Source organism: Macaca thibetana, chromosome 10 (assembly GCF_024542745.1).
Source record: "Macaca thibetana thibetana isolate TM-01 chromosome 10, ASM2454274v1, whole genome shotgun sequence".
Lineage (NCBI taxonomy): Eukaryota > Metazoa > Chordata > Mammalia > Primates > Cercopithecidae > Macaca > Macaca thibetana.
In genome coordinates, this window is record NC_065587.1 from 27,433,677 (window position 1) to 27,458,923 (window position 25,247).

General features: G+C 44.0%; 1 protein-coding gene across 9 annotated transcripts in view; it reads left to right on the plus strand.

Annotated features, from left to right (window-relative positions):
- The first annotated feature begins 90 nt into the window (after positions 1 to 90).
- The window catches only part of CABIN1 (calcineurin binding protein 1), a 163,667-nt gene continuing 138,510 nt past the window's right edge, over positions 91 to 25,247 (plus strand). For 5 of the 9 annotated variants that reach the window (XM_050745886.1, XM_050745889.1, XM_050745885.1 and 2 more), the window contains exons 1-6: positions 207 to 520; positions 17,243 to 17,320; positions 17,872 to 17,964; positions 20,133 to 20,246; positions 22,954 to 23,088; positions 24,718 to 24,898. In XM_050745886.1, the coding sequence (XP_050601843.1) occupies positions 17,318 to 17,320; positions 17,872 to 17,964; positions 20,133 to 20,246; positions 22,954 to 23,088; positions 24,718 to 24,898 (526 nt within the window). In that variant the 5' untranslated portion in view covers positions 207 to 520; positions 17,243 to 17,317. The other 4 variants (XM_050745881.1, XM_050745883.1, XM_050745890.1 and 1 more) reach the window with 4 other exon arrangements.

Here is a 25,247-nt window from a genome sequence, read left to right on the forward strand (position 1 = left end):
GCCCCAGCTAACCAGCCACACGAGCGGACAAGCGGCGAGTGTGCCCCCGCTGATTGGCTGGCGCAGCCGGCACCGGAGCCAATGGGAGCAGGCCTTGTTGTCAGGCGCGCAGCTGGCATGCGCGGTGGTCGGGAAGGACTGGCCGTTGCTGTGGAGACGCCTAGTGAGTTCCTGGAAGGCTGGTTTGAAGGCGGTGGGGGTGGGGGTGAGGCTCGGCAGAGCTGGGGGTACAGGCTTGAGGGGCTGCAGGCGCGAGGCTGGGTTATGTGAGGACGCTGGGGGTTTCGCGGGCAGCTTTGGAGTCACAGTCGGGGAAACCGAGGCCGGGCTTCCTGGTTGCCCCGCGGGCCTCTTCACGGCTCTTGCCGCCGCCTTGAGGTGCCTAGGATGGGTTCCGGCCTCGGGGGTGGTTCCCAGTAACCGCAGGAGCCACCATTGATTTGGCGTCTGCTGGGTGCAAAGCCCAGCGCTAACCCTTTACTCGCGACCTTTCGCTTCACCTTCACAGCAGCCCTGCGAGGTGAGTGCTGTTATTAGTGCCATTTACAAGGGTGGAAACTGAGGCCGAGGGAAGGTGAAATGACTTGCTCCAAGTCACCCAGTGGGTGAGCGCGACTCCAGACTGAAAATTGTGACCATTCTGCTTCACTGACTCCCCGCAGGAGGCGGGCCCTGGCCAGATGGAACTCACCTGACATTCCCAAGGTGTCTGTCTGCACAAGTGGCTTTGGGAGTCACTTAACTCTTCAGGACCTGAGTTATTACAGGTTATAAGTGTGGGATCGTCGGATTCCATGTGGCTAAGATTCCTTCTGTGTGATTATTATGGTTAGAAATAGAATATGCTTAGAACGGTCTCGTTCAGCGGTCGGCAAACTTTTGTTGTGAATATATTAATGTTTACATTGTTATATTGTAAATATGAGTATAATAGTATTGATAATAGTAGTTTAGGCTTGGGGGGGGCATCCTGTGTCTACTCAAGTGTGGCAGTGTGGTGTGGATACAGCTGAAGACAATGCGTAAGAGAGTAGCTGTGTTGCAATAAAATTGTAATTATGGGGACCAAAATTTTAATTTTATATATTGTTTGTATCATTTTCATGTGTCATGATTTTTTTCCCAAATATTAAAAAATGTAAAAACCATTCTTTGCTCCTGGGCTGTACAAAAAGGGTGGGCTGATTAGCTTGCAGAACCCTCATCTAGTACAGCACCTCATACATGAGGGGAGACAGACCCAGAGACTGGCATCTGTGTCAAGTCAGTCACACAGCCAAGGCACTGCCACCACTGAGCTTAAGACATAGGCTTCCCACCTTCCCGGCCGGGAGACACCCCCAGTTATCACTCTGTATCAGGGTGCCGATGTCTCAAAGTGTGTTATTCTTTAGCATGTGTTCTGAGGCCATGGACACTATAAGGGGTTTGGAAACTTATTAGCTTAGACTAATAAGCCTGGTGAATGTGCTGCTATCTGAGGAAATGCAGCTGCTGGGCTGGGAGTCAGAAATCAATAGATATTTTTCTTTTTCATGATTATTCAATAGCTTTTTTTTTTTTTTTTTTTTTCTGAGATAGAGTCTTGCTCTGTCGCCCAGGCTGGAGTGCAGTGGTATGATCTCGGCTCACTGCAATCTCTGCCTCCTGGGTTCAAGCAATTCTTCTGTCTCGGCCTCCCGAGTAGCTGGGACTACAGGCGCCTGCCACCACGCTTGGCTAATTTTTGTATTTTTAGTAGAGACGGAGTTTCACCGTATTGGTCAGGCTGCTCTCGAACTCCTGACCTCAGGTGATCCATCTTGGCCTCCAAAAGTGTTGGGATTACAGGCGTGAGCCACCATGCCCGGCCTCAATAGCTATTTTTTTTTTAAAGCTCCTTTTGGTGAGTTTCTTGGATTTATGGTGAACAATACAGTCACCATCCTCACATTGCTTACAGATGATAAATATATAATCAAAATGGTTATTTCTTTTTAAGCTTTTTAAACTAATTTTAGATTTAGAGAAAAGTTGCAACAATACAAAATGTTCTCTGTCCCTCACCCTGCTTTCCCTAATGTTAACATCTTACATAATGAACAGTTATCAAGAACAGAAAGCTAGTGTTTGTACAGTATTATTAACTACATTACAGACGTGATATGAATGTTACCATTTTTAAAATTAAGGTTGTGTTTTCATTCCAGGATCCTATCCAAGATCCCATGTTGCATTTACTTATTTCTCCTTGGTCCATAACACTTCCTTAGTCTTTTCTTGTTTTCCTTGGCTTTGATGCTTTTAAAGAGTACTGATCAGTTATTTTGTCTAATGTCTCTCAATTTAAAGGTTTGTCCAGTGTTTTCTAATGATTGGGGTAAGATTATGCATTGTTGGCCAGAATAATACAAAGATACATTATCTTTGTGTCTTTCTCAGTGCATCAGATGGAGTCCAAGATACTGGTATGTCTTGTTACTGGTGATATTTACCTTGATCTATTGGTTTACTTGGTGTCTGCCAGGTTTCTACACCATAAAGTTACTATCCATTTCTAATTAATGAGTCTCTTGAGAGAGACAGATTGAGAGGACACAAATTCTGGTTCTCCATGAATTTGTATCCACTGACTTTAGCATCCATCTGCAGATCTTTGTGGTGTTTGCCTAAAGGTAAATTATATATCTCTTTCCTTCTGCATTTATTAAGTCAAGTTCTACTGAAAGGAGATCTACTCTCTCTCTCTTTTATTTATTTATTTGATTATTTATGTGTCAGTATAGGCCATGGATATGCATTATATTCTATGAGTTAAAATTCATTATCATCATTATTTTGTTGCTTACTGTTACAGCATTGGCTATTTAGTTAGGATCTCCTTCAGGGTAGCTTCTGTGGCCTATCAGCTGGCCCTCATTTTTTTTCTTGTTTTTTTCTCTGAGCACTTACTTACTTTATGGCACCACAAGGTGTTCCACGCTCATCTTGTGTTTTCTCTGCCCCAACTCTGGAATCACAGTTCTTTTTGTCTTTAGCCTATCCCGTCAAGATACGGTTTTCCACAGCTACTTAGGTTAGTTCTTTTCTTCCTCATGCCCTTCAGAGTGGTTATGTTAGTTGTAATAGGTTCACTGTTAGGGTTTATATTTGTTTTCGAGTTCCCCTTATGTCCTAGCTGATTTTAGTTTGTTTTTGGTGTATGAATTATGACTGATTTCTGAGAGTCAGAGCTACACACAAAGGTATACTCAGAGAAGTGTCTTTCCCTCCTCATGCCTGCCACCCTGTTCCCATTCACCCCTTCTTTTCACCCCTTTCCCACCTACCCTGTATAGCTAACTTTGGCATCTGGATTATCTTGCGTTTCTTTTGCACAAGTGAACAGATAGTTGTGTATTTTCTCATATCTCTTGTTTCTTACACAAAGGTGACACGCTATAGATAATTGTGTTTGCTTTTTTCACTTAATAGTGTGTTTTAGACTGGGCATGGTGGCTCATGCCTGTAATCCCAGCACTTTATGAGACTGAGGTGGGTGGATTGCCTGAGGTCAGGATATCGAGACCAACCTGGCCAACATGGTGAAACCCCATTTCTACCGAAAATACAAAAAAATTAGCTGGGTGTGGTGGCAGGCACCTGTAATCCCAGCTACTTGGAAGGCTGAGACTGGTGAATCGCTTGAAAGTGGGAGGCAGAGGTTGCAGTGAGCCGAGACTGCATCTCTGCACTCCAGCCCGGGTGACTGACTGAGTGAGATTCCGTCTGCAAAAAAAAAAAAAAAAAAAAAAAAAAGAAATGTGTGTCTTGAAAATCACCCCATATTCATAGAGATCTTCCTCATTCATTTTTAAAAACATCTTTATTGAGGCCAGGCACGGTGGCTCACGCCTGTAATCCCAGCACTTTGGGAGGCTGAGGTGGGCAGATCATTTGAGGTCTAGAGTTTGAGGTCAGCCTGACCAACATGGTGAAACCCCGTTTCTACTAAAAATATTTAAAAAATTAGCTGGGCATGGTGGTGCATGCCTGTAGTCCCAGCTACTCGGGAAGCTGAGGCAGGAGTATCGCTTGAACCCGGGAAGTGGAGGTTGCAGTGAGCCGAGATTGCACCACTGCACTCCAGCTGGGGCGACAGAGCGAGAACTGCCCTGCAGCCTAGGCGACAGAGCGAGACTCTGTCTCAAGAAAAAACAAATAAACAAAAACATCTTTATTGAGATATAATTTACATACCTTACAATTCACCCATTTAAGTATAAAGTTTAGTGGTTTTTTTAGTATATGCACAGAGTTATGCAAGCATCATCGCAGCACATTTTAGAACATTTTTATCACCCCTAAAAGAAACCCTGATCCGTTAGCAATTAGCAATTACTTCCCATCCTGTCTTCCCCCAGCTCTAGGCAACCAGGAATCCACTTTCTGACTTTATAAATTTGCCTGTTTTGGACATTGCATGTAAATGGGATCGTGCAGTACGTGGTATTTTGTTACTGGCTTCTTCCACTTAGTATAATGTTTTCATGGTTCATCCATGTTGTCAGTGTTTCGTTATTTTTATGGCTGAATAATATTCCATTTTATGGATATACCACCTTTTGTTTATCCTTTTATCAGTTGATGGATCTTGGGTTTCTACTTATGCATTATTTTGAATTATGTTGCTATGAACATTGCCTCATTAATTTTTACAGCTGCATATTCATTGTATTTCATACATTGTACATTCATACATTGTGTGAATGTACCATAGTATGTACCACAGAGTAGATGAATAAACTATTACAGTTTATATTATATGAAGAAACTATTATAATAGTTTATTTTTCTACCCTCCTATCTATGGCCATTTAAGCTGCTTCCATTATCTTGCAGTTACAAACAGTGCTGTACAGTGAATAATTCTGTGCTTATGTGTTTTTGTATTGTTGGAGGTACATATTCAGGGTAGTTTCTAGAAGTGGAATTTCGGGGTTGAAAGGTAAATGCATATGTAATTTTCTCAGATATTGTCAAATTTCCCTCCTGAAGGGTTGTACCAATGTCCAGCAATGTATGAGAATAGCGCCTGTTTCTCCACAACCTCGCCAACAGTGTGTGCTGTCATGTTTTAATTTTTGCTAGTGTGATCAGTGAGAAATAGTGTGTAGTGTTGTTTTGTTTTAATATACATCTCTCTATGATGCAAACATTTTTTCATATGTTTTCGAGCTAGTTGCGTCTTCTTTTGCGATTTATCTGTTCATATGTTTCCTCCATTTGTCTACCAGGTTTTCGTTTTTCTGTTCTTTAGCTTTTTAAAAAAAAATTGTGATAAAATATAAGTAACATACAATTTATCTTTTTTTTTTTTTTTAATTTGAGATGGAGTCTCTGTTGCCAGGCTGGAGTGCAATGGTGCCATCTCAACTCACTGCAACCTCCACCTCCCTGGTTCAAGCCATTCTCCTGCCTCAGCCTCCCAAGTAGCTGGGACTACAGGCGTGTGCCACCATGCCCGGCTAATTTTTTCTATTTTTAGTAGAGACAGAGTTTCACCATGTTAGCCAGGATGGTGTCAATCTTCTGACCTCCTGATCCGCCTGCCTTGGCCTCCCAAAGTGCTGGGATTACAGGCATGAGCCACCGCGCCCGACCCAATTTATCATTTTAACCATTTTTTAAGTGTGCCATTAAATACATCCACATTGTTATGCAATCATCACCACCGTCCATCTCCGAACTTTTTTCATCTTTTCAAACTGAAACTCTGTATCCATTAAACAGGAATTCCCATTCTTCCCTCCCCCAGCCCTGTGGCCACTATTCTACTTTCTGGCTTATTCCACTTACTATAATGTCTTCAAGGTTCATCCATGTTGTAGCATATGTTGGAATTACCTTCTTTTTTGTAACGTGTCAGGATTACCTCCTTTTTAAGGCTGAATAATAAATGTTTCATTGTATGTATATACTATGTTTTGTTTAACCATTCATCTGTCCATGGGCAGTTGGGTTGCTTTCACCATTCTTTTTTTTTTTTTTTTTTTTGAGACGGAGTCTCACTCTGTTGCCCAGGCTGGAGTGCAGTGGCGTGATCTCGGCTCACTGCAAGCTCCGCCTCCCAGTTTCATGCCATTCTCCTGTCTCAGCCTCCCGAGTAGTTGGGACTACAGGCGCCCGCCACCACGCCCAGCTAATTTTTTTGTATTTTTAGTAGAGACGGGGTTTCACCATGTTAGCCAGGATGGTCTTGATCTCCTGACCTCGTGATCCTCCTGCCTCGGCCTCCCAAAGTGCTGGGATTACAGGCTGAGCCACAGTGCCAGCCACTATTTTTTTTTTCTTTTTTCTTAGCTCCAGCTTAAAGGAGGCCACCTTTTGACTATTGTAAATAATGCTGTGTTCCTCAGTTTTAAAACGTTATTTATTTATTTTAAATAGTATGGTGCTCTTGTCAGCCAGGCTGGAATGCAGTGGCACGATCACAGCTCACTGCAGCCTCAACTTTTCTCCCTCAACCGCTCTGAGTAGCTGGGACTACAGATGTGTGCCACCATGCCCTGGCTATTTTTTGTAGAGATGGAGTCTGTCTGTATTGCCCAGGCTGGTCTTGAACTCCTGGCCTCAAGCAATCCTTTCACCTCAGCTTCCCAAAGTGTTGGGACTAAAGGCGTGAGCCACCATGCCCATCCTGTGTCTCAGTTTTTAAGAGCTCTTTGTATATTAGGGATATTATCCCTCATCAGTGGTATATGTTGCAAATATTTTCTCCCAATTTGTTAGCTTTTAATTTTTTTCTGACTTTTAAAATATTTTTTTTGGTCATGCAAAATTTTTTAAATTTTTATGTAGTTAAGTGTATCACTCTTTTCTCTTACTTTTTCTGAATTTTAAATCATATTTGACCTTCTCTCTACTACTTAATACTAAGTGTTGATACAAAGATTAAAGAGGAATTCACCAGTATCTCCTTTAGTAGTTGTATGGTTTCATTTTTTATCATTTAGATTTCTAATTCATTTGCAAGTTTATTGTGAGTTATCTATTTCCAACAGTGAATACTGTTCCAGCAGTATTTAATACAAAGTTCATCTTGACTCTAGTGATTTGAGATGCCATCTTTGCCATATTTTTTATTTCCATATGTGCTTGAGTCTAATTCTGGACCTCATCTTTTTGTCTATGTATGCAGCAGTACTGCACTGATTGTATTATGAAGGCTTTGTATAGTATGTTTTAATGTCTGTTATGGCCCCCTTACAATTTTTTGTTTTGTTTTCCTAGTCTTAAATTTTTGTTTTTCCATATGAATTTTAGTATCAACTTGTCTACTATCTTGTCAGTATTTGTATTGGGATTGTACTGAATGTATAAATTAACTTGGGAAGAACTGATATCTTTATATTTTTGAATCCTGTCCAAGAACAGGGGATGTCATTTCATTTGTTCGAGTTAACTTTAGTGTCTTTTAATAGTGATTTAAACTTTTTCTTGCACAGTTTTAATTAACTTTATTCCTAAGTATTTAATGATCTTGTTGCTATTGTAAATGGGATTTTTCTCTACCATAATGTCTTCTTTTATGGTTTGTATATATGAAGGCTATTGATTTTTATGTATTAATTTTATATTGTGCAACTTCACTGAGTGTTTTTTTTTTTTTTTTTTTTTTTTTTCCTGAGAAGGAGTCTCACTCTGTCGCCCAGGCTGGAGTGCAGTGGCACAGTCTCGGCTCACTGCAACCTCCGCCTCCTGGGTTCAAGTGATTGTCCTGCCTCAGCCTCCTGAGTAACTGAGTAACTGGGATTGCACCGCCTGCCACCACGCCTGGCTAATTTTTGTATTTTTGGTAGAGACAGGGATTCACCATGCTGGCCAGGGTGGTCTCAAACTGCTGACCTCAAGCAATCCACCCACCTCAGCCTTGCAGAGTACTGGGATTACAGGCATGAGCCACCATGCCCAGCCCACTGAGTTATTAATGAATAAATTTTATCATCGATTTTGGGGTTTCCAGGTAGTATATCATATTATCTACAATTAGTGATAGCTTTTCTTTACCCACTTTTTTTTTTTTTTTTTTTTGAGACGGAGTTTCGCTCTTGTTGTGCAGGCTGGAGTGCAATGGCGCGATCTCGGCTCACTGCAACCTCCGCCTCTTGGGTTCAAGCGATTCTCCTGCCTCAGCCTTCCGAGTAGCTGGGATCACAGGCATGCACCACCATGCCCGGCTAATTTTGTATTTTTAGTGGAGACGGGGTTTCTCCATGTTGTTCAGGCTGGTCTCGAACTCCCGACCTCAGGTGATCCACCTGCCTTGGCCTCCCGAAGTGTTGGGATTACAGGCGTGAGCCACTGCGCTTGGCCTTTACCCATTTTTATACCTCTAATTGATTTCTCTCTTCTAATTTCATTGGCTAATATTGCACCGGTGGATAGTAGCAGAGATAGTGGACATCTTTGCTTTGTTCTTGATATTAATGGACATGCCTCTAGTGTTTGCCCACGAAATAAGATTTTGGCTTTAGGACTAAGGTATATTTATATTATATTAAGAAAGTACCTCTAAATTTTTTTTTTTTTTTTTTTTTTTTTTTGAGACGGAGTCTCGCTCTGTCGCCCAGGCTGGAGTGCAGTGGCCGCATCTCAGCTCACTGCAAGCTCCGCCTCCCGGGTCTACGCCATTCTCCTGCCTCAGCCTCCCGAGTAGCTGGGACTACAAGCGCCCGCCACCTCACCCGGCTAGTTTTTTGTATTTTTTAGTAGAGACGGGGTTTCACCGTGTTAGCCAGGCTGGTCTCGATCTCCTGACCTTGTGATCCGCCAGTCTCGGCCTCCCAAAGTGCTGGGATTACAGGCTTGAGCCACCGCGCCCGGCCAGTACCTCTAAATTTCTATATTTTTTTGAGCATTTTTTTATTATGAATGGATATTGAATTTTGTTAGACTTTCTCTTCTGTGGAGATAATCATATAATTATTTTTCCCTTAGATGATTACATTGTGTTTTCACATGTGATGTGTGTTTTTTTGTTAGTATCTATTTTTTATTTTTTTATTTTTGAAACAGGGTCTCACTTTGTCACCCAGGCCGGCGTACAGTGGTGCAGTTACTGCTCACTGCTGCCTCAACCTCTCAGGCTCAAATGATCCTCCTGCATCAGCCTCCCAAGTAGCTGGGATTACAGGCATGTGCCACGATACCCAGCTAATTTTTAAAATTTTTTTTTTTTTTTTTTTGAGACGGAGTCTTGCTTTGTTGCCCAGGCTGGTGTGCAGTGGCCGGATCTCAGCTCACTGCAAGCTCTGCCTCCTGGGTTCACGCCATTCTCCTGCCTCAGCCTCCCGAGTAGCTGGGACTACAGGCGCCCACCACCTCGCCCGGCTAGTTTTTTGTATTTTTTAGTAGAGAGGGGGTTTCACCGTGTTAGCCAGGATGGTCTCGATCTCCTGACCTCGTGATCCATCCGTCTCGGCCTCCCAAAGTGCTGGGATTACAGGCTTGAGCCACCGCGCCTGGCCTAGATTTTTTTGTAGAGATTAGATCTCCTTATGTTGCCCAGACTGGTCTCGAACACCTGGACTCAAGTGATTCTCCTGCCTCAGCCTCCCAAATTGCTGGGATCATAGGCAGATTACAGTCATGAGCCACCATGTCTGGCTGTTAGTATTTCTTTAAATTTCTCCAACATTTTCATTCATTTCCTTTTATCTGGAAGTTGTTTATCAGGAGATTCTTAAATTTTTAGATAGACACGCCTTTCTTCTTCTGTTGGTGGTGATGGTCGTGTTAGTAAATTCTAGTTTTAAGCATTATGATTGGCAAGTGTTGTTTTTAGTATTTTTTTTTTTTTGAGACGGAGTCTTGCTCTGTTGCCCAGGTGCCCAGGCTGGAGTGCAGTGGCGGGATCTCGGCTCACTGCAAGCTCCACCTCCTGGGTTCACGCCATTCTCCTGCCTCAGCCTCCCGAGTAGCTGGGACTGCAGGCGTCCGCCACCATGCCCGGCTAATTTTTTGTATTTTTAGTAGAGACGAGGTTTCACCGTGTTAACCGAGATGGTCTCGATCTCCTGACCTCGCGATCCACCCGCCTCGGCCTCCCAAAGTGCTGGGATTACAGGGGTGAGCCACTGCGCCCTGTTTTTATTATCTTTACTTTATGGAAGGTGTTTTCTTTGTGACGTGAGCAGTTTTTTGTGTGTGTGCGTGAATGTGCTGTGAGCACTGGAGAAGAATATATTATTTCTGTTATCAAGTTGTGGAGTTTGATATACATCTATATCATCTCCTCTATTCTGTTGTTTAGATCAATCATCTGTCTCCTTATTTTTTCTCCACTTGATTTGTCTTTTAAAAAAAATTTGTTTTTTATTTTGAGACAAGGTCTCACTCTGTATCCCAGGCTGGAGTGCAGTGGTGTGATCATGGCTTACTGCAGCCTTAAACTCCTGGGTTCAAGTGATCTTCCCACTTCAGTCTCCTCAGTAGCTGGGACTACAGGTGCATGCCACCATGCCTGGCTAATTTTTATTTTATTTTATTTTATTTTATTTTATTTTATTTTATTTTATTTTATTTATTTTAGAGATGGGGGTCTCACTATCTTGCCCAGGGTGGTCTCAGACTCCTGGAATCAAAGGATCCTCCTACCCCAGCCTCCCAAAGTGCTGGGATTACAGGCATGAGCCACCAAGTCTGGCCATCATTTAAAAATTTTTTTGTAGAGACAGGGTCTCGCTATGTTGCCCAGGCTAGTCTCGAACTCTTGGGCTCAAGCCACCTTCCTGCCTTGGCCTGCCAAAGTGTTGGGATTACAGGCGTGAGCCACAGTGCCTGATCAATTTTTTAAAAATTTATTTATTTGTTTATTTATTTATTTATTATTTATTTTTTGAGACGGAATCTCACTCTGTCGCCCAGGCTAGAATGTAGTGACTCGATCTCGGCTCACTGCAAGCTCTGCCTCCCGAGTTCACGCCATTCTCCTGCCTCAGCCTCCCGAGTAGCTGGAACTACAGGCACCCGCCATCACGCCTGGCTAATTTTTTGTATTTTTAGTAGAGATGGGGTTTCACCGTATTAGCCAGGATGGTCTTGATTTCCTGACCTCGTGATCCACTCGCCTCAGTCTCCCAAAGTGCTGGATGGGATTACAGGGGTTCAAGACCAACCTGGACAACATAGCGAGACCCCACCTCTACGAAAAAACAGTTAAAAACTTAGCCAGGCATGGTGCCATGCGCTTGCAGTCCCAACAACTGAGGAAGCTGAGATGGGAAGATTGCCTGAGCCCAGGAGGTTGAGGCTGCAGTGAGCTGAGGTGAGATTGTGCTACTGCACTCCAGCCTGGGCAACAGAGTGAGACCCTGTCTCTGAAGAAAAAAAAAAAAAAAGATGGTTGTTACTAGTAAAGGGTATTATACAGTACATATTCAAAGCCCCTACAGTCTTCCCAGTGTGTCCATTATTCTGGCTTCTTCTTAATTTTGCTACGGGAAATTTTGGGGGAGCTGAGGAAGAGTGGTAATGATGGAGTGGAAATAGAAGGCAGTGGGCAGAAGGGGTGCTGGTCTCATGGGCTTAATGTATATGATAAGTCTATATGAGAATAATTTTTTAGGTTCTCCTTGATTAAATGTTGTGTAGACAGTAAAACTGTATACCCACGAGTATGCCTCAGTTCAGTATGTGTCTGTGCCCAGGAGACACATTGAAAAGCGGTGCCCAGCTTAAAGCTTGGGTTCTGCTGCAGACCAGCTGGGCAGCCTGAGGCAAATCACCTAATGTGGCAAGCCTGAGGTGCCTCCCTATAAAATGGGAGCTGGTCTTTGTGAGTTTTTGATTAGCATATAATACTTGGGCATTGACGAGCTTTTTGCTGGTACTTTTATTAGACAATTGGAAATTTTGTTTTCTGCTTTATAGAGTGATGTTGATGCAGCATAAGTGATAGCCCAACAGCCTGAGCAAATACAATTTTATTCTATGGCCATCAGCAAACCTGTTCAGAGCCCTTGCAGGGTATCAGTTGTGGCTCTTAGCTAAAGCATAATAGCTCACAGCTGTGTGTGTCCAGGGGCAGGCAGGAGACTCTTTGCCAAGGCACATCACTTTTTGCTGTGCTAGAAAGAGTGCTGGGCTTTGAGTCCTATTTTTGTCTCTTTCTAGCATTATGACTTTGGGCAGGTCAGCTAGTCTCCCTAAGCCTCGATTCCCTAATCTGGAAAATGGGAATGATAATGCCTATTTTGTAAGACTGCATTAAATTCAAGTGAGATAATGTGAATGTGCTTTGTAAATGTCTAGGATGGACTGGAGATTTGGAGAGGTGCCAAGTGCTGCTGTTTTTAGACTATGTAAAAGCCAGCACAGGTACCCTTTTAGTGGGGAGAGTTGACTTGAGTTTTAACATAGAACAATTTTGAAAATAATTAGGAAGCCTGAAATCTCTATTTCTTCTCCTACACTGTGGACTCTTTTCAGGGTGTTTGGGCCCTGCTGATCATGGTACTCAGGGAGCTGTTGCTTCAGGGAATCCAGGTGCCTTCTTTATGGAGGAGGCGGGAGGGATTGGTCTGGGGCAGGGACTCAGACAACATATTGGGCCAGAAACCCTGCTCTGGATTTGAAGCTCACTGTTTTTTTTCTCCAGCTTGCGTAGTTATTTAGTCATTCATCTGTCCTGAGAGGCCATCTCCTGTCAGCTCTGAGATTGGACTTGTACTCACCATAGTCCTGGAGGCAAAGAAGTATATGCTCCAGGGGAAGGCACAGGCCCACCTGGCACCATCCTGGTAGTGGTTGGATGCGTTCCATTGAGACGTTACTTAGGAAGCAGACGAGCTGCTTTCTTCCTTGTGGAATAGGTTGGCCTTGGCATGATGGCTGTATTGATGTTCTCCTACCCATGCACATGGACCCTGCCACCGCCACACAGAGACCTGATCCTTCAGCCATTCACGGGCCCCTCCCTTGTTTTTCCTAGGTGGATCCAGTTGGCATCTAGGAAGACTTGCCATGACTTGGAGCTAGCACCTGTCCTGCAGAAAGTGGGTTGAGAGCCCTGTGGTTTGGCATGAGTGGATGAGAGCCCTGTGGCTTGGCATGACTTTTCTCCTGCCTTTGTGGGGTGGCAGGGGGCAGGAGAAAAGTCAGTGTGGATGTGACATAGGGAATCCCAGCTGAATCTGCTGGTCTCTGGTCAGAGGAGCTCCAGGCTAGTGAAGCTATTGTCGCCATTTTATACACAAGGACACCAAGGGTTGTAAGGGATCAGGGGGTCAGGTATCTGAGACACAGCTCAGTCACACTCTGAAATTTTCCTATTCTGAATACAGTGTCCTTTCCATTTTTTCTTCTTGCAACCCCAGGTCTAGGTAGGACAACTGATTTTTACAGTAAGATAGTGGTGAAAAAAAATCGACCAATGGGTAGTTATTGAGCGACTGCTCTGTAAGTGAAGGCAGCAGTTCAGATGGAGGCTATGTGATGCTCAGTGGGATTAGAAGTGTTTTGGAATTCAGTGCACAGAGCCCAGTGAGTGAGCACCGGAGAGTGGCTGTCAAGTGGGGGTTTGAGAGGCTCTCCCACTTCTTCTAATCTCCAGTGGGCTCCATAGCTGGCCCTTGGGGCTATAAGTTCTGCTTACTGGGAGTCATCAGGGTGTTGCTTGAGCTGCAGGTCTGGCCATGAGCTGTTGGCCTGCCTTGAGGATGATCAGAGCCTGTCAGAGATTTTATTTGGAGTAATGTCTTTGTGTTTTGAAAACAAGTTCAACTTTGATCCTAATTGGAAACTCTTCTATTGATTGTTTTACTTCTGGATATTTAAAAAAATTATGAAATATGCAAACAAAATTTACTATTGTACCCACTTTTTAAGTGTACAGCTCAGTGGCATTATGTATATTCACATTGTTGTGTTACCATCACCACCATCCATCTCCAAAACTCTTTTCATCTTGAAAAGTTGAAATGCTGTACCCATTAAACAGTAACTCTCCACTGCCCTCTCCCCCTCTGGCAACCACATTCTACTTTCTGTCTGTATGAATTTTCCTATTTTATTTTCCACCTGTAAGTGGAATCATATACTATTTGTTCTTTTGTATCTGGCTTATTTTACTTAGTGCAGTTTTTAAAGTTTATTTCATGTTGTAGCATGTGCTAGAGTTTCCTTCCTTGTTAAGGTGGAATAATATTCTGTTGTATGTATACACCACATGTTCATTCGTCTGTTGTTGGACACTTGGGTTGCTTCTACCTTTTGGCTGTTGTGAATAATGCTGCTATGAACATGAGTGTACAAGTGTCTGTTCAAGTCCCTGCTTTCATTTATTTTGTGTATGTAGCCAGATGTGGATTTCTGGGTCATGTAGTAATTCTGTATTGTGTTTTTTGAGGAACTGCCATACCCTTTTCCATAATAGCTGTACCATTTTGCATTCTCACCAGGAATGTACAAAGACTCCAGTTTCTCCAGGTCCTCATCAATACTTGTTATTTTCTGACTTTATTTTGCTTTAATAACAGCTTAGATGGAGGGTTTTAATGCTATAGTTTCTACTTTTTTCATATTGTATAGTGGTCCCAGTGTCCATCTTGGCATAGCTTATGATAAAGCTTCAGTTTCTGGCCAGGCATGCTGGCTTACCATAATCTCGTGCCTGTAATCCCAGCACTTTTTGAGGCCGAGGTGGGTGGATCATCTGAGGTCAGGAGTTCGAGACCAGCCTGGCCAACATGGTGAAACCCCATCTCTACTAAAAATACAATAAATTAGCTGGGCGTGGTGATAGATACCTGTAGTCCCAGCTACTCAGGAGGCTGAGGCAGGAGAATTGCTTGAACCTGGGAGGTGAGCCAAGATCGCACCACTGCACTCCAGCCTGGGTGACAGAGAGAGACTCCGTCTCAAACAAACAAAAACAAACACAAAAACTGCAGTTTCCAAACTTTTGATTAGCAGTATTCTTTTTTTTCTAAATGTGGAACCCAGGAGATAAAACAGCTATCAGTCTAGGAAAAGTTTGAATCTTCTTTGTCTGTGAGAAAGTACTTCCTTCCTTTCATGAACCCTAGGAGAACTCAGAGCCTATTTGTGAAAGCCTGTGCTAGAAGTCATTGCTGTAAACACTGATGACAGTAGCAGTCATTTTAAATTTATTTTATTATTATTTTTAATAGAAACAGGGTCTCATCTTATTGCCCAGACTAGTCTCAAACTCCTAGGCTCAAGCAGTCCTTCCACCTAAGCCTCCCAAAGTGCTGGGATTACATGAGCCACTGAGTCCCGCCACTAGCAGTTATTTTAATTGATAAAAGTGGAGTATGTGTTTAGTCTGTCTATTTAAGGCTTGTCCCACTGCCTGCTGGGCTGTCCCAGGCCCTTCTGCCAGCCTCTCAGCTAGGACTTTTAACGGCTCCTCCTCCTGCCCTCCCTGACGTATTTGGTAGTGTGCATATCCCTATCCCGGTTCCTCGGGCCAGCCTCCCAGGTGTCAGGTCCTGTCAGTCTACCTCCTAGAGGGATTCCCCTTCATCCCTACTGTCACAGGTCCATCTGGGATCCTGGCATCTTTTTAAAAATAAGAGCTTTATAATTTACACACCATGTAGTTCACCTAAAGTGTACGAATTCAATGGTTTTTAGTATATTAACAGAGTTGTGTAACCACCACCGCAATCAGTTTTAGAACTTTTTTGTCATCCCAGAAAGGAACCTCTTGGTGATTGCTCCCCAGTTGTCCTTCTCCCCAAGCCCACTAAACCAGCAGTCCCCATCCGTTTGGCACCAGGGACTGGTTTCTTGAAAGACAATTTTTCCATGGACCGGAGGCAGAGGGCAGGGATAATTTCTGGATGAAACTGTTTTACTTCACATCGTCAGGCATTAGTTAGAGTCTTGTAAGGAACGCACAACTGAGATCCCTCGCATGCACAGTTCACAATAGGGTTCGTGCTCTTAGGAGAATCCAATGCTGCTGTTAATCCAACAGGAGGCAGAGCTCAGGCAATAATGCTTGCTCACCTGCTGCTCATCTCCTGTTCTGTGGCCCAGTTCCTAACAGCCCATGGACCAGTACTGGTCTGTGTCCTGGGGGTTGGGGACCCCTGCACTAAACTACTTTCTATCTCTGTAGATTTGCGTATTCTGGACATTTCAGATAATTGGAGTCAGAAAATATATGCTCTTTTGTGTGTGACTTCTTGCATTTAGAGTAATGTTTTCAAGGTTCTCGCGTGTTGTAGCATGTATCAGAACTTTATTCCTTTTTATGACTGAAGAATAATTACTTTCTTGTATGGACATACTTCGTTTTATTTATGCATTCATCAGTTGATGGACATTTAGGTTGTTTCCACCTTTTAGCTTTTAGAAATAACGCCTCTGTGAACACTCATGAACAAGTTTTTGGCATGGACGTGTTTTCATTTCTGTCGGGTGGATACACATAGGAGTGGAATTCCCTGGTCATATGCTAGCTCTGTTTAACATTTTGAGGAACTAGCAGACTGTTTTCCACAAGGGCTGCACCAGTTTACATTCCCAGCAACAATGCATGAGATTCTAAATCTCCACATCTTTGCCAATCCTGTGATCTTTTGCAGCCTCCAAACTAGTCTGCCCACCTCTAATTATTTTTCTATTATCTTTCTAAAACATAGGCAAAACATTTTGTTCTCCCTAAAACATCCATTGGTTCCCTGTTGCTTACAGATAAAGTTCATGGCCTCTGTGTTGTGGCTTGGCCCTCAACTACCTTTCCATCCTCCATTCACATCCCCGCTCTAAGGCCTTGTCTTCTAATTTTCCCATCACACCTCACTCTCCCTGCCTCTTTGCTTCACTGTCTTCCACTGCAGTGTATTCTATTCTTCAAGGTTTAATGCAGTAACTTACTCCTTTGCCTTCCTTAATCCCTTTGAATGAATTGTTCTTTTCTGCCTTTAGATGTTGCCTGTGTTTCTTTTCGTATCATTTCAGCTTTTGAAAAAAATAATAGGCTTGTTACCTCTCCTAGCAGTGATCCCTGGGGGCAGGGATTGTTGTCACTCTTTTGTGTGCCTGACACCTGGTGCATTGCCAGGAAATGATGAATGCTATCGTGAGGGACCAAGGAGCTCCTTGTGTGTTAGACCACACTGTTGTCCCAAGGCAGCTCTTCACTGGCCTGTCTGCATAGAGCTCAGGACTGGTTCCTGGTGGACCTTGGCACTGTGACCTTCCTGGCTCTTCATAGGCCTTGTCTCAGTTTGTCCTATTTCCTTTCTAGGAGAGTTGTGGACTGGGGCAACCTTTTCCAGTAATGAGAAGTGATGCTGCGTGGCAGTGCTGAATCTCTCTGAATATGGTAAGGACTGATGCCTGCCTATTTTGCGGACATCAGTGTTCTTATGTTACTTTACTCCTGGGGGTGAGGAGCATTTTTGTGTTAGACTCTGAAGGCTCTTATTATGGAATAGCCTTCCTCCCAGGAGAGCTGTTGGCACCTTTGAGGGTATGAGATTGCTTGCCTAATGGTTGAAGCGGCTTGCAGGACTTTGTCACAGTTGCTGGAAACACATAAAGTTAACATGTTTTGTTGAAATCTGTTGTTCCATTACCTTCTGCTGTGTTGAGCTGTTGCTGGGGTGTCCCCAGTGTCTGTTGCTTTTGCAGTGGACGGTACCGAGGATATACTTTCTGCACAGATTGGCACAACCCCCCCCCCACCGGCCGCCGTTATTTATTTTTTTTCTTTAGAGGGTAATTTTTGTTCATTTCCTACATCTGAGAAGGCCATAGCTTTTCAAGGTAGAATAGATCATATGCTGGAGCAGAATTGTATTCATCTGTGGGTATTTGAAGAGATGAGTGACATCTCAAAGCAACTTATCTCTTCCACCAAACCCCTGTTTCTAGATTCGAATTGCAGCCTTAAATGCCAGCTCCACCATTGAGGATGATCATGAAGGAAGCTTTAAAAGTCACAAAACCCAGACAAAGGAGGCTCAGGTATGTAATGCAAGGTCTTCTCTGTAGGTGGACCTTCTCATTTCTATAGATACTACCTCATTTTAAATGCATTTAGACATCTCCTCAGTGGAGTTTTAGGGAGAAATACCATTTTGAAAGATGGTTAGCTCTCCATCTCCTGTTAAACCTGTTTTACTTAGGAGACAATCATACTTAGGAGAAATTATATTTATTCTGTCAGTGTATGTGAAGGCCAGTTCAGCCCCCAGGCCCACTTCCATGCACCCCATTCCTTGTGCAGCCCTCAGGAGTTGGGATACCCAGGGAATGGTAGAATATTAATGGTAGATGGTGCTTCGAGGTTCCCTAGTGTATTGCCCTCATTTTATAGTGTGACGAGAGTCTTGAGGGGAGCAACCTAGACTGGGATCACCCTCCAGGTTAGTGAGGGAGCCAGGTCCAACCTCAACTCCCTAGATTGTTGGTCACTCCTCTTTCCCATGAGGCCTGGCATCTCTTCCATGTCAGCCTTCCTTCTTTCCATCCATTCATCTCTATACCCTTGTCCTATCCTAGTGTAACAGGGATTTGCTCCTGCCTTTGTTTTCCCTGAAATAAACGTATGCCTCCTTCCTCACCCTCCTGCATTTTATGGTAGAAATCAGGACACTTCCAGAGCTGTCTCAGAAGTCTACTAGTCACCTGTCCCTAGTCTGTAAGGCATGTCAGTGAGGTTCAACCTACCCAGTGCCCCCTCCCTCCCACAGGAGGTTGTCATCCTCCCCAGGCAATGATCAGGCTATGGCAGAATGGTGAGTAGAAAAACATGGAAACCATGCTGGGCGCGGTGGCTCATGCCTGTAATCCCAGCACTTTGGAAGGCTGAGGTGAGCGGATCACTTAAGGTCAGGAGTTCGAGACCAGCCTGGCCAACATGGTGAAACCCCGTCTCTACTCAAAGTACAAAAATTAGCTGGGCATGGTGGTGCATGCCTATAGTCCCAGCTACTAGGGAGGCTAAGGCAGGACAGTAGCTTGAACCTCGGAGGTGGAGGTTGCAGTGAGCGGAGATCATGCCACTGCACTCCAGCCTGGGCAACAGAGCGAGACTCAGTCTCAAAAAAAAAAAAAAAAAAAAAAAAAAAAAAGGAAATCAGTTTTTGTTTATTTTAAGAGGCAGGGTCTCACTCTGTTACCCAGGCTGGAGTGTAGTGGCATGGTCACAGATGATTGTAACCTCTAACTCCTGGGCTCAAGCAGTCTTCCTGTCTCAGCCTCCTGAGTAGCTTAGGACTGCAGACACCAGGCCACCATGCTGAGCTGATTTTTAAATTTTTTGTAGAGACAGGGGTCTCTCTATGTGGCCCAGGTTGGCTGTGAACTCCTCGGTTCACACCTTGGTTTCCTAAAGTGCTGGGATTACAGATGTGAGCCGCTGTGCCTTGCCTGCAATGGAAACCATTCACACTGAACTTTTTACTCACAACCCTTCTGACATCATATGTTTGGGGTATTTTTCCCCCATACCAGCCAATTCTCCAACTCTCCATATACCAACTGGGTGTCCTACAATTCAGTTATGACACTAGCTATCCAGAGTTAGTGTCAGACTCTGCAGCACTAACAGCTCATCCCACAAAACTGCCCTCACTTCAGATGCCAATTGCAAGCATTGAGTGCGAGGATACCTACACTTCTGTCCAGCTGGGCTATAAAATCAGAGATTCTTACCTCCTACCCCTTTTAGGTTTGATACTTTACTAGAACGACTCACAGGACTTAGGAAAACACTTTATCTACATTTACCAGTTTATTATGAAAGATACAACTCAGGAACAGCCAAGTGGAGGAGATGTTTATGGCAAGGTATGGGGTGGATTCAGAGAGCTTCCGTGCCCTCTCCAGGTGTGGCACCCTCCCAGCACCTTGATGTTGTTCACCAACTCAGCAGCTTTCTGAACCCTGTCCTTTAGGGTTTTTAAATAGAGATTCCATCACATAGGCATGATTGATTAACTCATTGGTGATCAGCTCAATCTCCAGCCTCTCTTCCCTTCCTGGAAGTTGGGAGGTGGGGGAGCTGAAAGTTCCAGCTATCTAATCACATGGTTGGTTCCTCTGACTGTAGCCCTGCCTTACACACATTTTTGGCTTAAAAAAGACAGATCTTTATGCTGTATGAAAACATCTCTTGTCTTGATTTGCAGGAAGCAGAGGCTTTTGCATTGTACCACAAGGCCCTTGATCTGCAGAAACATGACCGGTTTGAGGAGTCTGCCAAAGCTTACCATGAGCTCTTGGAGGCACGCCTGCTGCGGGAGGTGAGGCACCAGCAGGCCAGGCAGTGTGCCGTGGTGGTTAGTGCATGGGCTGTGGGGCTGGGTGCTCTGGGCCTTACCTCTGCTCTCCTGTTTCTTGGCTGGGGAACCTCGAAAACATTACTTCACCTCTCTGCCCGTATTTCCCCACCTCTAGGGTATCTGCCTCATTGAGTTTTTATGAGGGTTGAGTAAATCCAGTGAAGCATGTAGAATGATTCCTGGTGTAAGTGCTTGTTAAAGGCCAGCTATCGTTATTACTTAATCTTCACAGCCACTCTGCCCAGTAGCTGGGTTTTACAAATGTGGAAACTGAGGCTTAGTGAGGTCTTGATGGCTCAAAGCCATCCAAGTAAGTGAAGCATTCAAACCAGAATTGGAGTCCGTGGTTTGCCGATACCTAATGATCCTGTTGGCAGCACATTTTAGCAAATGCCGTTTGAGTGAAAGACCATGAGCTTGGCAAGTCTGTGTAGACATGCCATGGAGTTTTGAATATAATCAGAAGGATTGGGGACACTGGTTACAGCAGAGAGGGGCAGTCAGAGCAAGACCTGGTACAGCATGGGGACTATGGTAGTGGTGAGTGAGTTAATCCTTGAGTTGACTGTAGATGTTGACTGGAGGTTTGGGAATTGGTCCCAACCTGAAATTAATTTAGGAAGGTGTATATTTCATTAGGAGGAAAGGCGTTTGTTTTCAAGTACTCAAACATGCAGATGATGTGCATTAAGGAAGCAGATAAGCTCCATGGGTGTTTACTGGACTGCACAGTCCTTCAGTTGAGCAGAGTCTCCTACAGTGCTAGGCATGCAGACACTTGCAGACATGACTCAAGCACACAAAAAACCTTGATGGTTTTTGCTGCCGATGACATAGAATACTGAGTTCTAACTGTCAGGAGAAAGCATCTATTCCTTCTCTCACTCAAGGTATTTCTTTGTATTTCTGATTATATAGCTTGTCAAGATTCTTTGGTTACTGGTTACAGTGCCTTGGAATTAGGGGTATGGAACTTGTGACCTCCTCCTCTCCTGTTAGTAGGAAGTGGGTGAGGACCCAGAGAGGGAAAATTAGTTTATTCTATATTTACTGAGCTTTGGTTATGGACCAGTTGGAGGGCATGTTGGTCTTCCCTCTCAGGCCATGGTGGAATGCCGGGTAGGCCCAGCATCCAGCAGTTGCTAGGCAGGAGCCTTTTACCTAAGGGCATGGTCATGTGTCAGCCTTTTAGTTGTAGGTGTGTGCATCTTTCTGTGCGCATTATATCACTTTCAGCCTTATATCACTTTCAGCCTCACAAGGTTGTTTTAGCACCCTCCTTGCTTATAATAGTAAAAACATGCTCATTGTAAGCAACTGAAAAATACGGAAAATATATAGAACAGTTTCTTTTTACACTCATATTGCATCGGCATACTTAATGTTAATTACATAATTACAGTTTTGCAGAAGATTGGCATAAATAGGTCCTGGACCACAGCTGACTCCTAAGAAGCATTCAGCCTGACTGGTGGGTGTCCTGGAGGGACTTGCTGGGGCAAGCCTTTCAGGGTGAATGGAGAGTGGTGTTGAATGTAGGTAGTCTGTTAGGTGGAGATTAGTTAAGAGCATCCACTGTTATGTGCATGTGCATGTGTATTGCTGACTGTTTAGTCTGAAGTAGACTCACTCAGTCTCTGTAAATTTGTTCCCACTATTGTTTGAAGAGTTCTGTACCTGGAGGGACAGAGGTACCTGGGATCCAGCCCTGGTCAGCTGGTTCTTGGAGGCCTTTTTGTGTGATAAGTCAGATGATGGTAGAAGATAACTGAATGGGGCTTCATTTGAGCTTCTCAGTCTTAAAGAAGTTCCTTAAGACCTCTGAGGTAGGTAGATTCTTGGATTAGTCAAGGGATGCTTCCTGAGGGTGGCATGTCTTCGGGTCTTACCTGTTCAGAACATGAAGAGCAATGTGTGGAAGCCACCTGTCCCAGGAAAGAGCTTCTTGGTGCCCCTGAGTTTTTTCTGTTAGAAAATGTTTTAGTCTTTGTCCTGTGGTTGGAGCAATAGTTTTCTAATCAGCAGTTTCTTAGAATATAAGGTCATTAAAGCTGTAATGAAATATTTTTTCATATTAAACATATTTGCAATTCTTACAGTCTTTCAGCTCACTTTAACTCTTGATATTTAGGGTAGGAATTATTTTTCTTAATTACAGAGGTTAGACACTAATGTTTTAGTTAAATTAACAATTGTCTATGCTCATGTGATGTGTTATAGGGTTGGGAGCTCAGCCTGTTGATTCCTAATCCTGGAATGCCTGGGGTGAAGCTCTAGGCCTTTGCCCCCAGAAAGCCTGCTCATACCTTGTCTTTTATCTTATACCTGGAGCTGCTGGCTGGGTCTACCTATGCTGTAAATGTTATTCTCTAGGCTTGAACCCTCAGGCATGGCAGTAGTGGTGAGGCAGCTTCTCTCTATCTCTATGGATGCCCAGACTGTCTGCAAACTATTAATACCTCAAGGTGGTCTGTTCTTCCCTGAGTGCTTGGAGTAGGAGTGGTCTTATAAGAACACATGGTGCAGTGCCTTCGTTTTCCAGCGGTGGACAACACTAGACTGGCTCAAGGGCCTGCAGCAGAGGCCAGCCTGGAAGGCAAGTATCCTGCTGGCTGCTTGCTAAGGCTACAAGGCCTAGTTATCACTTCTGTTTCTGTTTTGTTCACAGGCAGTTTCATCCGGTGATGAGAAAGAGGGGTTGAAACACCCTGGGCTGATACTGAAATATTCCACATATAAGAACTTGGCCCAGCTGGCAGCCCAGCGGGAGGATCTGGAGACAGCCATGGAGTTCTACTTAGAGGTGTGGTTTTGGCAGTGCTTAGCTCCCTTGGTGTTTTGAAAGCTCTTGGTGGAGAGGATGAGGTTGGGGTCTTGTGGGCCAAAAAGAAGAGTTTGTAGTGGTGGATCACCAAGCTATAGTACCCAAGGCTCTAGGGTAGGTCCATAGGTGATAACAATTAGTACTGACCAGGCCTGGAGAGCAGGGGCTGGGGCAGAGCACGTGCTTGGATGCAGAGGACTGCGTGTGAATTCTTCCTTTGCTGCTCAGTGCATGTGTGGCTGTGAGTGAGTGATTCAGTCTCTTGGTGTCTGTAGGTCTACACCAATATAGTGGGAATAATAAAAAAGAGCGTAGTTGTGAAAGTTAAGTGAGTTGGTATGCATAATAGTATGAAAACCAAAGTCTGAAACTGAGCATTCAATATGTTAATACTTCCAGCTATAATAGTATTGCTGTTATTTCATGTTACTATCAGTCTGTCTGTGGGCACCTCTAAAGCACCAGACACTACACTATTTGCTTTCTATGTGTACACTAATCCTCATGCTATCTTGCAAGGAAGGAGTCTTTATCCTCACTTTAGTGATGAGGAAATGGAGGCTCAGGATCATTCTGCTAATCAGTGTTGCAGCAGGGATGTGAACCGAGGTTTGTCTTCAAAGTACATGAATTTTCTTGAATCCCATAAGACTCTCATTTTTTCAAGTTTTTTTGAAGACAGGGTCTCAGTCTGTTGTCCATGCTGGAGTGCAGTGGCACAATCAGGGCTCACTGCAGCCTCGACCTCCTAGGCTGAAGCGATCCTCCTACCTCATGCCCCCAAGTAGCTGGGACTATAGACATGCACCACCACACCCAGCTAATTTTTTGTATTTTTAATAGAAATGGAGTTTTGCCATGTTACCCAGGCTGCTCTCGAACTGTTGGACTCAAGCATTCTGCCCACCTCAGCCTCCCAAAGTGGGATTACAGGTGTGAGCCACCATGCCTGGCCCATATTTTCTTTTCTTCTCCTTTTACTTCTTTTACCTATTAAATATGTAAGGAATATAGATATTCAGATTGACAAAATATATCAAGAAAATGGGGAGACTGAGGCAGGAGATCACTTGAGGCTAGGAGTTTGAGACAAGCCTGGGCAACATACTAAGGCCATGTCTGTACAAAAAAAATTGCAAATTAGCTGGGTGTGGTGATGTGCCACTGTAGCCTCAGCTACTCAGGAAGCTGAGGCGAGAGGATTGCTTGAGCCCAGAGGTTTGAGGATGCAGTGAGTTATAATCACACTACTGCACTCTTGCCTGGGAAGTAGAGTGAGACTCAGTCTCAAAAAAGAAATTTTTTTTTAAAAAGTTCTAAGTTAAATAACTTGGTCCCTGTAACTTTTTATGTGTCATTATTGCTCTAGATCTTGGAAACGTGTGACTCCAGGAAAGATGAGCTGGCATTGCTTGTCAGTTATAAGATAGTCATGGCACTTTTGCCATTTCCCTGGGTAGTTCGAGTGGCTGTGCCAGTGCTGTGCTCCTCCCATCCCCGGGGTGCCTGCTCAAGGAGAGATCTGACTCTGTGTGTGTGTGTGTGTGTGTGTGTGTGTGTGTGTGTGTGTGTGTGTTTGTGTTTGCCCTCTGCTTGTGTTGCTTCCAGGCAGTGATGCTGGACTCCACAGACGTCAACCTGTGGTATAAGATTGGACATGTGGCCCTGAGGCTCATCCGGATACCCCTGGCTCGCCATGCTTTTGAGGAAGGGCTGCGGTGCAATCCTGACCACTGGCCTTGCTTGGATAACCTAATCACTGTCCTGTACACCCTCAGTGATTACACAAGTGAGTCATGCTTTAATGCTTTCTTCCATGTGCCAGTGGTTTTTGGAACAGCAGAGGAAAGGTAATTTGGATAAACTGAAAGCCAAAGTTAACACTAAAGGGCTTTGCCAGACTGTCAGGGAGAATGGAAATGTTCTTAGATTTCTGCTTTATTCTGCATCTCTTTCTTGATTTGTTAAATGCCTTGTAGTAATAAAGTAGCATGTTTTCTGAATGATTTTACTTTTGGCTGTCTTATTTTTTATTTTTTTTGCTTTGCAAGGTTTTGTTTGTTTGACAGAAGAAATGGCTATCTTATTTCCTCCCTGCACTGTCCCATTTTGTGTGTCTTAGTCTGTTTGGGCTGCCA